Below are 11,070 nucleotides of genomic sequence, written 5' to 3'. Positions count from 1 at the left end.
TTACAATAGTAAATAAATAAACTGCAAATGAACTGCAATAAATACAATTAAAGATAACCTTCCAAAGCTAGATCATTCTTTATTTTAATAAAAAGCAATTGATTTTCAATCATAACATACATTATTATTAATAATATAAGTACAGTCGATGCTGTCTTGTCCTTAACTAATTAGATCTGACAACATTAAACTTATAAAACATATCATCTCAATTAAATGAAGCAGCTTTAACTGTTCCGTCTCCTCTGTGTGATGTCATTGTACAGTCCCATCCTGAACGCCAACATCTCCTTCAGGTTCTTACACTGTAAACACTCCTGCATCGACATCAGTTTTGTGTCTCTGGGCAAGCTGAATGTGGAGCCATCCATGGCAGCATGCAGCATCTCCAAAGACAGTGAGAATGAGCTCTGTTGGTCAGTGCAAACAGGAAACACACAAGTGTTCCACAAACTGCAGCTGGAGGAGCCGTCTGAAAACCTCAGGAATTCCTTCTCCATCTCCCAGCGGGACAAACACTCTGCAAGACTACAGCCAAAAAGCTTGAGTCCTTCCAAATACGCAGGAGCTTCCACACCGTGCTTCAGGTTGTCATTAATCCCAAAGAAAACCGTTACAAACCCAGTTCGGCCCTGGCTGTTCACACACAGTGAATGCATGAAGACTCCGTCTGGTACCGAGAGGCCTGGACTAACCCAGCAGCTGCTGATGATACAGCCCTTACCTACAGAGACTCCTGTTCCCAGCCTGGAGTACTCCACCACAGATCCTGCTCCCACAGAGCAACTGGGACTGAGGATGCTGTGCATAACACAGCTGCTAGAGGACCCTTCAGAGCTTTCCTTCATGTCTGCGCTGAAGGCAAACGACTGGAGGCCCAGCTCCCTTCTTAGCGCCACGTCCTCAGTGAGGTGACAGAGGTATTCTGATGTGGTACCAAGGTGGTAAAACTTAGAGTTATTCAGGAGAATGACATTTAGGGGAGTCCCTTTGAGCAGATGGAAGACCTTTTGGCGGATTTCCACCAGACCTCTCTCCTCTTTGGTGACATTAGCAGTGTTGCTGGTGTAATCTATGGTGGCCTCGGGGCCCAGTGCTTGAAGAAAGTCCCCGTATGCATCTATCTCGCAGTGCAAAGTCCCCAACTCTTTCAGCAAATTAAGGAGAGATTTTGCAGTATCAAAGTCTACATAATAGGTGCTGTCAGTGTAGACAAACTCAGTTTCAGAGAGAGAAAAATAACCACTCTGCCTCTTTAAAACAGCACCACAGCCTCGCATTTTATCAATGCTTGGCTTATGCAAAAATCGCAAACAGGAAATAGACTTCATTTCTGCGTTATTTAAGTTTTCATGTGAATCCAATACAAACACCCCGTGGGTGGTTCCAATAGACAGTGGGGAGGGGTGGGCTATAGCTGTGAAGCCAGGTTTATCAAACCTAACGATCTCATCTTCTGCAGTACTGTAGAGCTCTATATCATCGGCACATGTCACCAGGACGCCAGGCTTCATTTCTGAAGGGAAATCCACATATATGGCCAGTTTGAGCTCCAGCATCTGGTACAGAGGTTCACCCAACGGGATGGCAGTGAAGATCTTCCCGAGGGAGCTGGCACTGGGCAAACGCTGACTGAAGCCTCCTGAAAGAATAAAAAGAGAAATGTGAGAAATGAGGACAAAGTAGGTGCCACATCTAAAACAACAGAATACTCATGCCACCTCATAGAGAGCTTTTGATTACTCATTAAGTGTTTTTCTCAGATCACATCTTATATTTTTTATTTTTGTTTTGATATTTCATTCTAGTTTAAACTCTTAAATGTACAAAACAGATGGTTTGTGCCTCCAATCAAGGACATGTTTACATCATGTTTCGTTATATGTAATACAAAATGTCATACACAGGACGGAGGGCAATACATAAATAAAAAGCAACTGGGGACAACCGATCAAAGCACAACAATGCTTTTTGGCAATATTCTTTCTTATGGCATTTATTCATTTGTATTACTATTAATAAATTCTTTTGTTATTTATCCATCTATATTTTTGATTCAGGGTTAAAGAAAATTAAACAAACCAGCATGGATGAGGATGACTCTCAGTTTGTCCAGGTCCTTCCCATAGATGTCATTCAGGTGCTGCAGTGTGTAGAGAGTGGAGCCCCCATTCCCTTTAAAAACACAAGGTCGTAATAATACTATTATTAATAATGCAGTGCTTTGTTGATCCCTCTCAGCCACAAACAGAGGACGGTGAAATTACATTTCAGAGTGCCATCTGAATCACTCACCTACTTTAGAGCCAGGAGGATCTGAGAAGACCTTGTAGTGAATCCCCAGGGGGAGCTCTTTCCTGTCAACTTTAAGACTGATCTGCAGCTCGTAAGCTTCTCTCTGGTTCTCATCCGCTGCAGTCACAACCACCACGTCCCAAAACTCACCAGGCTGCACCTCCCGACCTCCAGGTAAAGAATAAAACGGGTTATAACCTGGTTAATCACTTGACATTTTAAGTTAAATACACGAGAAGCAAGAAACTTAGTGACACAGAACAGCATCCGTCGGTTAAAATCTCATATAAAACTCACCACGCAGACAGTCAAATTTCCTGAGCTTGCTTCTAGTGGCGCTTTGCAGCCTTTTGTCACATTCCTGCCTCATACTGTCGCTTTTCTTGTCCATTAAATATGTTGGTTGCGGTCGTAAACAAGCAGCACGGTGAGAGAGCAGCAGCCTCCTGCTCACGTACTTCCGGGTGCAGTCACGTGGTGGGTTATATTTATAACGTGAGCGGGCACGTGGTGACGCAATAGCCACATAAACTTCAACTTCTCAGTGTGAAAAAGGTAAAAAATCACCTGTTTTTTAAGGTTTTATTTACTTATTCGTTATTCTCAACGGATCTGATGGCTGCACATGAGATTTAAGTTGTACAGAAAAATAAACAAAACTTCTGCTGTTCTCTTAAAAAACTTTTAAAATTAAGAATAATTCAGTTGATTTTGTTCAGTACTAGAAACAATTTGAAGAAACAACCATTTACTGTCAATTAAAATGTATGAATTGAACTGAAATTAGCCTCTGATTAAAATATGTATTGCTTGTGCAGCTGTTGTCTGTTATTTTCTATATTGCAGTTTGTTTTTCCTGATATGGAAATTTAATTTTCCCAAACACAATATAAATTTTTAGCCATTTGCACATTGACAAGAACATGTAATTACTCTGGTGGAAAAACACTATATTGGTCATTTCCTTTTTAAAAAGGCCCAGTGTCATGGGTGTGAGTGGCCTTTAATGTAAACAGTGAAAGGTGAGTGACAGCTTTGGATTGATGGTTCCTGTCAGATTGTTTTGATATCATTTGTTTATTTCTTACTCAAAAATATTACAATTTAAATATATATATCTAAAGAAATGCTAATTTGTAAGCCCCTTCCCTCAAAACAGTTCATTGTGTTTAATGATCTGTGTTTGTTACAGAATTTAAAATGAATGTACTCAACAAATAAATAGACACTGGAGATTAATCAAACTACTTGGAAACTTTATTCATGGAGGTAGAAAATAAAGAGAGGTTGTTTTAGACATCTCTTCATTAGTTTAGACTAGTTTTATGTCCATGTTAGCTTTGTGTGACTGGCCATTAAAAACATGTCTCAGGATAACAGATTGCTGAGATTGTGTTAAATATTTAAATTAACTTTTTAACTTTTAATTTAAAATTTATAAATTAGTATTGCACAGAACATTTTCCATGATGTATTGACTGTATTGAGGCTTGATATCCAATCCAAAAAAAATATATGATCAAAGTAGCAAATTCTTTCAAAACTTTACTGAAATAGAGCCTCACTTACGTTCAACTACGTTAGTTTAAGAGTGCAGCAAGAGATGAAAAGTAATGAAAACAAAGAACTTAGTTACTCCTACTAGTGCTACTGTTCCTCTTATAGGGAGATCATTGTGCTTGAAGTGCTGTTGGGTCACAGTGCAGATGGTTGGAGTGCAGCCAGGCTGTCCTTGTTGGCCTCCAGGAAGTGGCTACAGGCTGAAAAAGCACTGTAAAAGCTGGAGGACAGGCCAGCAATGTCTGTGGAGATGTAGGGGAGAACGCCTGGGGTGGCCTGGTTGTAATATGTGATCTGAAACAAGACGAAAGTCAGATGTGGTACAGTGAGTCCTGAATGCTTAAATGAATGCCCCTCTCCTTTTGACAACCTTGGTGAGAAAACTGGACTCTTCCCAGATTGAGAAGCCAGCGCAGAGCACCTCTCCCCTGGTGTAGTCCTTAGTGGGAGGGTGAGTGGGCAAAGTGACAGAACGCAGAGCGATCAGATATGGGTCCCTAACAGGGACAAAAGAGCATAGCATCAGCAAACTTTAATTAATTTATCAACCTTACTTTCTGCTTAAAAATATACTGTGTACGGTGAAATGGAGGTGAACCAATGTAGTATGTTTCAACACCTGGCATCACATGGCTTCCTCCTCGATGCAAGCAAGATAAAGTCTTGGCCTCTGCTCCCTTTACTGACAGAGGGCGTAGCTACACGGTAAAGGGTGTCATCCTCGTCTGCCTGGTTGATCACTTCGCACTCCCTGCAGTTAATACACAGTAATAAGAACTGGCAAAGAACTTCACACTGTTGTTACTATCAGATAAGCAAGTCATCCTCTGAGTTACTAAATTAGGTTTATCTGCTGTGTCTGCATACTAGCTGCAGGATTAGTGCAGAGTGTGAACTTTCAACATGATCAAACACAGCATTTCTTAGAGTACTGTACACATGCTACTGACTCGTAATGTCTGTCCCACTCCTTTCTCCTCCTCAGGTCAGATAGTAGGTGGAACGTTTGCTCTGCTGGGACACTGACATGCATCTCCACCTTGAAAAACAGCATGTGGTTTTCCTCCAATGTGTACAGTCTGACCTAAGAAACAGAACATGTACAGAAAGAGATTGTGGGTTTGATGTCTATACATAGGACTATTACATAGGAGATTATACATACACCATGATAATTGTACATCTATCGAGGATGGCTATATTCAGGTCTTGTCATTCTCAACCTTTCTGACTTATTCTGCAATAATCCACAAGTTCGTTTCAGCACAGCCATTGTAACTGTGCATTTTCATTTTGCTTAAAATAATAGCGATCAGAAAACATGGTGGATTCACAACAGCTGTAACTATTTAACAAGCTACGTCCAGGACAGTAATACAAACAATACTGACCTTATTTTTCTCAGAAGTTAGTACCCAGTTGTTTCTGGTATCCATTAGTTTTAGTGCTGACACATTGTTGTAGCTCAAGTACATCTGAAAAAACAAAGGACTGTCTGAACTCACAGCGGCAATATCTGAGCAGCTTTATTAAGCATGTGTCCCTCTGTTGGCCAGAAATTACCTGGTTACTTGGATCCCAGGGCACAGACAGAGGCACCTCAGTTTGCTTGCAGGACATGATGTATTTCCTGTAAACAAGTGGGGCAGAAGTAAAAGGACAAAAAGACAAAGAACACGACCGATATGAACCATTTCATGTAGCTACTGGGTGATCCATTACATTTGGTTATCAAAATATATATAGAGAAATAAAGATTATACTTGAGGCTTGGTGTTTCTCAGCTGAACAATGAACTTTAATAATATTCTTAACAGACTCTGCACCAAAGTCCGCACAGCTGTGATATGCTGCTCTGCCAAGTCATGTCCTGCTGCAGTGTATTGTAAACAAAGGATTCTGTAGCACGACACCAGACCAACTAAATAGTGGTGACAAGTATTAACTCCATTGCTTTTAACTGGGATGTACAGTCTAATAAAGGTGGTTATTTTGCAGAAGTATATTATAATATAGTGTTTTCCATGTAAGGTTTGTTGTGATAAGTCCTTATGTAGAGGACTTTTTCTTCAAAGTTGCACGCATGAGTTCTCTGTGCTTGATGAAGAGCAGCTTTAGATTCTAAATGTACCACTTCTAATGTAATGAAGACGATTTTAAAGAAGCATATGACAGTCTTGTCTTTTAGGAGATAGAAAATATATATTCGAGCCTTTGAGCCCACAGCATTATTTGCATGTCTACATATGACAGGTGAATCATTATTACATATCTGAGGGATAATGATTCATCAGTCATGCTCTAGAACAGACAAAATGTGATGGTTGAAGTGCAGACGCCAACCTATCGAGACGAATCTTCTTCCTTGCAATGGCCTCTTGATAGCGCCTTTTTCCATCCTGTGAAAACATCATATAAAATGTGAAGTTACTGAAAGCCTTCTTTTCTTCTCTCTATATTGTATTACACATTACAGACTCTCCATGGCAACAGCAGGACACTTAGAAAACTCACCACAGGCGCGGGTCGTATCCGTGGCAGAGTACATGGTTTTCTGTCACCGTCCAGAACTTCAAAGGTCATAAAGGCACTATTTATATGGCGCAGAGGTTCTCCTCCCTGGTAGGCCTCGGCACACACTCCCACCTCCATGCTAGAGGACAGCAGGTATTTGCCCTTTATTATTTTATCATTTTATTATTGTACATTTATGTGAGATTTTTGAACTTGGTGTGATAAGAATGGATCATTATGTGGAGGCTTACCTGTGCTTGAAGGAATTATTTACAATGGCTTTGAGTACCAGTCGGTCACCAATGTGAGACGGGCCACGAAAATGGAACATGTCTATGGTCCTCAGGGTTGGGTGAGCATTACACAAGCGACTAGGTCACAATACAGAGAAAGAAAGTGTTGGTTGTGTTTGTTTGTTTGTTTTGTTATTACTAGCTTCCTGGCAAGCTAGAAATGAAAGGACATTTGTTGTTAATTTGCCTATTCATTATCCTACTGAGAGTAAGGTATGCAAAGGGCTATAATATGCAGCAGATCCCCAGCTCGGGATCAAGTGCTGCATATCATCTTTCCCGTCTCTTACATTACTACTACCTTAAAGACACAAAAATTGAAGCAAAGGGAATCAATCTATATGGCATCATAATCCACCTGCCAGCACCTGTAAAACTAACATGTTTTATCTCATTTGTTTAAGCTGTACAAATACTGAAGTCTAACAAGATGGGTTTATGGTGGTTTTGTGACTTTGCCTTGGTTCACTGGCTTCCTGGGGTCTCCAGCAGTTTACTGGCAACCCCACAGTGATACTAAGACTCCATATAAAGCACCACAGAAGTGGTGGTAGGTGGGTGTCTTTCTGCTAAGCTAAGCTGACCGACTGCTGGCTGTAGCCAATAAATAAACTGTGAAAAATGGAAATACTAGGTGCACACCTTGCTGCAATCGTAGCCACATTCTCCATCCATGCCATGATCTGGCCCCCAAAGGTGCTGACTTGGTGGTTGGCATGTGGCGGCAGCACCAGCTCCACACTCTCCACTCGAGTCTTCTCAGCCGGCACAGCGTCCTGGTGCTGCTGACATTCTCCTGAAGACAGCGCAGAAACAAGTGGCTTCATAACCAGGTTTTAAATGATGCAGACGCCTGGCCATGTGTTGTGTTATAAAACCTTGCGTCTACAGCTTGTACCCAGTTGAGCTGTGCTGCTGCTCAGTAGGTCTGTAATGATCTCAGCATGGATGAGCCTCATCCTCCTCCGCTCTGCTGCCAGGCTGTACTCCATCTGCTCCATTTGTGTGCGAGGAATCACCTGCTTCAGCTGTACCTGTGTACACATAACGCACAAACCCGAGTTTGATAAAAGAAATGCCTTTTTATACACAGTATAGTTCTTGTCTCTTACCTTTCCAGCTTCTGTCCGTCTAGTAACAAATGTAGCAAAGGCATGGCAAACTTTCCACTGCCTGTCAGTGTACAGGTCTTCACAAGTCACAAGTATGCCCACCTGAATAAACACAGATCACCACTTTCATTACTTTTTATAATGAATAATAAACATAATAAATAATAATATAAAATGACTGTCACTGTAGTTAAATGCAAATCAATATTCACCAACCTCCATACTGGATATGAAGGCTCTGTTGACCTTTGCTATGATGTTGACAACCTTTCCCACACTGGAGCACACACACAGAGAATCTTATCTTTACTATTGAATAATTAACAAATCAATCAACACTTTAGTCAATGTATACGACATGTTCTGTCTCCACTGGAGCAGCGTTACATCAAAACCTTACTCTATAGTGTGTTCAAAATGGATGTCGTCCACGCAGGCAGTGATGCAGGAGCAACCTGCATGTCTCTCAGCTGGGAGAGGAGAGATTACACACATATTTAGGCAGCGATGCACAATGCCATAAAGTCTCGCCTCATGATCATTAACTATGTAACTCAGAAATAATGTAGATTAACACAGAGACTTCAGACATGTTATGAATTTACATGCATTGAATTTAATACAGCTGCAGCTAAATATCCTAGTGGCTAAACCTGATGCTTTGTTGTGTGTCTACTATCTTTCCTCCTCTAACCGGCACCTGGGAAACGTGTTTGTGAACAAAGGGTATGTGATGCAAACAAGTATCCCCCACATTAATGAGACACATGCTGTGAAAAATGCTATGACAAACACCTTTTAACTATCAGAAAATGTCCAATCTAGACCATTTACAGGGCGCCAAGCTGCAGTATTTACATTTTGTGACTATTGTTGGAGACAGTGCCATTAAATTTCATAATTAGGTGCCAAACCAGTCTGCAAATATGATGACTCTTTATATCGCCATCATATATCAAGTTTATATGATGACAAGTATCACTGAGTAAGCACTGTGCAATGAAAATTTGCCTAGAGCTTAATAGGATCGTAAATATGAAAAATTTCTTTGTGTTCTGAGTTCCCTGGATATCAATATTTGTATCGATAAAAGTGTCAGTGCTACGAGTGGAAAACGTTTGTCTGGAGCCCTGATTTACACCCCTTTAATTTAATATTAAATGGTACCCAGCATTTTAAATGTGTTATGGATATATGTTTTTCTGTGTATTTCAACTGTATATGTTCAAAATCAAAGCAGGTTTTATTTATATAGCTCAATATGATGAATCAGAAATGATCTATTGCTTAAGTGAATCCAGTTAACTGGCAGTTATATTACCTCATGAGTTACATGTAGTCAAAATGTGATCTACAGAGACTTTAAATGTAACTACTGTACGGCATGTATGTGTGCATTTATCAGCATTTGTTATGTGAGAAGAAACTTTTCTACAGCCTCTCTGGGCTTTTACATTAATATGTTTCACCAGATGTTCTTGGTTGTTCCGAGGTCTAGACTGAAGCTCAGAAGGGAGCATAACTTTGTGGTAATAGCTACCACACTGTGGAAGATCTACCCCTCCACATTATGATCGTGACAACACTGCAGACCTTAGAACCCAGTTTTTTATGACCTTCTCCTACCAGATAAACAGGCTGTGGAGTCCATCCACTTCAGCAGCTGCCCAGCACTCAGCTCCCCACAGTGGTTGGCATGGCAGGGCAGCACGATCTGACTCATCTTCACCTCAGTGGGGTTTCTGTACTCTTCCTCGCTCTCCTGAATAAAAAGAGAGTCCAGCTCTGTGTCTGCATCTTTTCCCTCCAATGTCATAGCTGACAGCTGTACAGACAGGGAACACAGAGAGATTAGTTACAGTAGTACCAAGACACTGTTCACCGATTATCTTATGGTAGCCTATACAAACAGCGTGGCTGTAAATCCACATTACTGTGTAAAAATACAATGCAGAAATTGTACATTTATACATTTAGACTGAGTCATCTGCACCACCAACTCAAATCTGCAATATGTCCTGAGGTAAAAACACCTGCTCCAAGTTTAATTTAGCAACGCTCTCCAAAAATCTCAGTAAACCCTTTGTGAATCAGGCCCCACACCCCCCAAAGCTGACCAAGTGCTGCAACATAAGACGCTTTAAATAATCTGCCACTCAGTTTATCGTCTGAGGAATTGCTCCACTCAAAGACCATGAAAAAACCTGGAAAGCCTATTTATGTACCTCACAACATATTATGGCACAAACTCTTTCACTGTGAGTAATGCAACTTTACATAGTTTTTGTTCATGATGATGTATTTTTAGAGCAGACTTCACACACTATTTGATCGCACATACAAACTATTCCAAAACATGCCGCTAAAAGGGGCTCAGATGCAAAGTGTTTGTTGGTGTGGAGGTGTTTGTTTGTTTGTTTGTAACTTCAGCTCCAGACAAACATGCGGTGATCATCTGACTGCTCAGTTATCGATGACAGGCGCCGCAGTGACCTTTAAAGTCCATTCTCCTGCCGCGATAGTAGAATAAAAAAATGACACAGTCACCGCCGGCAAACACACTAAATGTATTTCACTATTAAAAAACAGCATCGCCTTACCCAAGTTTAAGATCTTATGCTGACGATGAATTGGAGATTAATCCTTTAAAGGCCGATGAACGTCAACAACTAAACATTAAAGCTGGCTGAGATTGAGCCAGCAACCCCACAGGACCATACCTCTTTTCCTTTTACCCATTCCTCAACACTTCTATAACTTAATAAACACACACATACATACACTCACTAGAGTTTTACTAAATAGTTTCACCGCTGGAGGGGGAGAGACTGACAGAGCCCCATCCCCAGGAGTGTTTACAGATACGGCCACATTTTTAAGGTGGAACTGCAGCAGCTCATGTTTACGAGCTTCTCAAAGGGGCCACTGGGTATGTAGGAAGTGAGGTGCAGGATTTCAGTGTGGACACTCATAATGAAATATATTATAATATTTATGTTGAAATAGAAGTCTGCTTTTTTTATTGACGTTAGCTTAAACTGTTTGTTCTGTTAAAGATTTGCTTTTTTTTTTTTTTACATCTGGCTTTAATATTGTCTCTCAGTTAAAAGTTATACAAAATAACTCTTTTGAGCAAATTGTAAAACTAACAAAAACAAAAAAGTCAATAAAAGATTAGGAAAAAACATTGATCGAAAACATTACTATTATTACTTAAGTGTGTAAAAGGCTATATTAAATTTTCTCATTGTAAATGTAGAGAAAACATTTTATGGCGTCATATTTAAATTTTAGAA

General features: G+C 40.4%; 2 protein-coding genes across 2 annotated transcripts; both read right to left on the bottom strand.

Annotated features, from left to right (window-relative positions):
• Window positions 1–31: 31 nt before the first annotated feature.
• Window positions 32–3,090, bottom strand: fpgt (fucose-1-phosphate guanylyltransferase). Its single transcript, XM_026343136.1, has 4 exons — window positions 2,593–3,090; window positions 2,296–2,463; window positions 2,083–2,175; window positions 32–1,642 (listed from the first exon to the last, which is right to left on the bottom strand). Exons 1-4 carry the CDS (start codon window positions 2,684–2,686, stop codon window positions 228–230), a joined length of 1,770 nt encoding a protein of 589 aa, XP_026198921.1. The 5' UTR covers window positions 2,687–3,090; the 3' UTR covers window positions 32–227.
• Window positions 3,091–3,534: 444 nt separating this feature from the next.
• On the bottom strand, window positions 3,535–10,657 carry acot11b (acyl-CoA thioesterase 11b). The gene is made up of 16 exons (XM_026343148.1): window positions 10,375–10,657; window positions 9,401–9,599; window positions 8,175–8,244; window positions 7,991–8,051; window positions 7,775–7,876; window positions 7,561–7,696; window positions 7,305–7,458; window positions 6,621–6,740; window positions 6,370–6,508; window positions 6,199–6,254; window positions 5,419–5,485; window positions 5,247–5,330; window positions 4,806–4,939; window positions 4,475–4,606; window positions 4,226–4,352; window positions 3,535–4,149 (listed from the first exon to the last, which is right to left on the bottom strand). Exons 2-16 carry the CDS (start codon window positions 9,588–9,590, stop codon window positions 3,991–3,993), a joined length of 1,731 nt encoding a protein of 576 aa, XP_026198933.1. The 5' UTR covers window positions 9,591–9,599; window positions 10,375–10,657; the 3' UTR covers window positions 3,535–3,990.
• Window positions 10,658–11,070: the final 413 nt, after the last annotated feature.

The sequence above is a fragment of the Anabas testudineus genome, chromosome 4, assembly GCF_900324465.2.
Source record: "Anabas testudineus chromosome 4, fAnaTes1.2, whole genome shotgun sequence".
Classification (NCBI taxonomy): Eukaryota; Metazoa; Chordata; class Actinopteri; order Anabantiformes; family Anabantidae; genus Anabas; species Anabas testudineus.
The sequence above is the reverse complement of the archived record's forward strand: the minus strand, read 5'-3'. Positions and strand labels throughout refer to the sequence as shown.

Excerpts from the sequence above, each read along its gene's own strand:
- fpgt (XM_026343136.1), bottom strand. The coding sequence starts at position 2,686 with ATGGACAAGAAAAGCGACAGTATGAGGCAGGAATGTGACAAAAGGCTG. Across the intron at positions 2,176-2,295 it reads TCCTCCTGGCTCTAAAGTAG|GGAATGGGGGCTCCACTCTC; the intron begins GTGAGTGATTCA and ends GTGTTTTTAAAG. Across the intron at positions 1,643-2,082 it reads AGTCATCCTCATCCATGCTG|GAGGCTTCAGTCAGCGTTTG; the intron begins GTTTGTTTAATT and ends TTATTCTTTCAG.
- acot11b (XM_026343148.1), bottom strand. The coding sequence starts at position 9,590 with ATGACATTGGAGGGAAAAGATGCAGACACAGAGCTGGACTCTCTTTTT. Across the intron at positions 6,741-7,304 it reads GTGGCTACGATTGCAGCAAG|TCGCTTGTGTAATGCTCACC; the intron begins GTGTGCACCTAG and ends ATTGTGACCTAG. Across the intron at positions 6,509-6,620 it reads AATAATTCCTTCAAGCACAG|CATGGAGGTGGGAGTGTGTG; the intron begins GTAAGCCTCCAC and ends GCTGTCCTCTAG.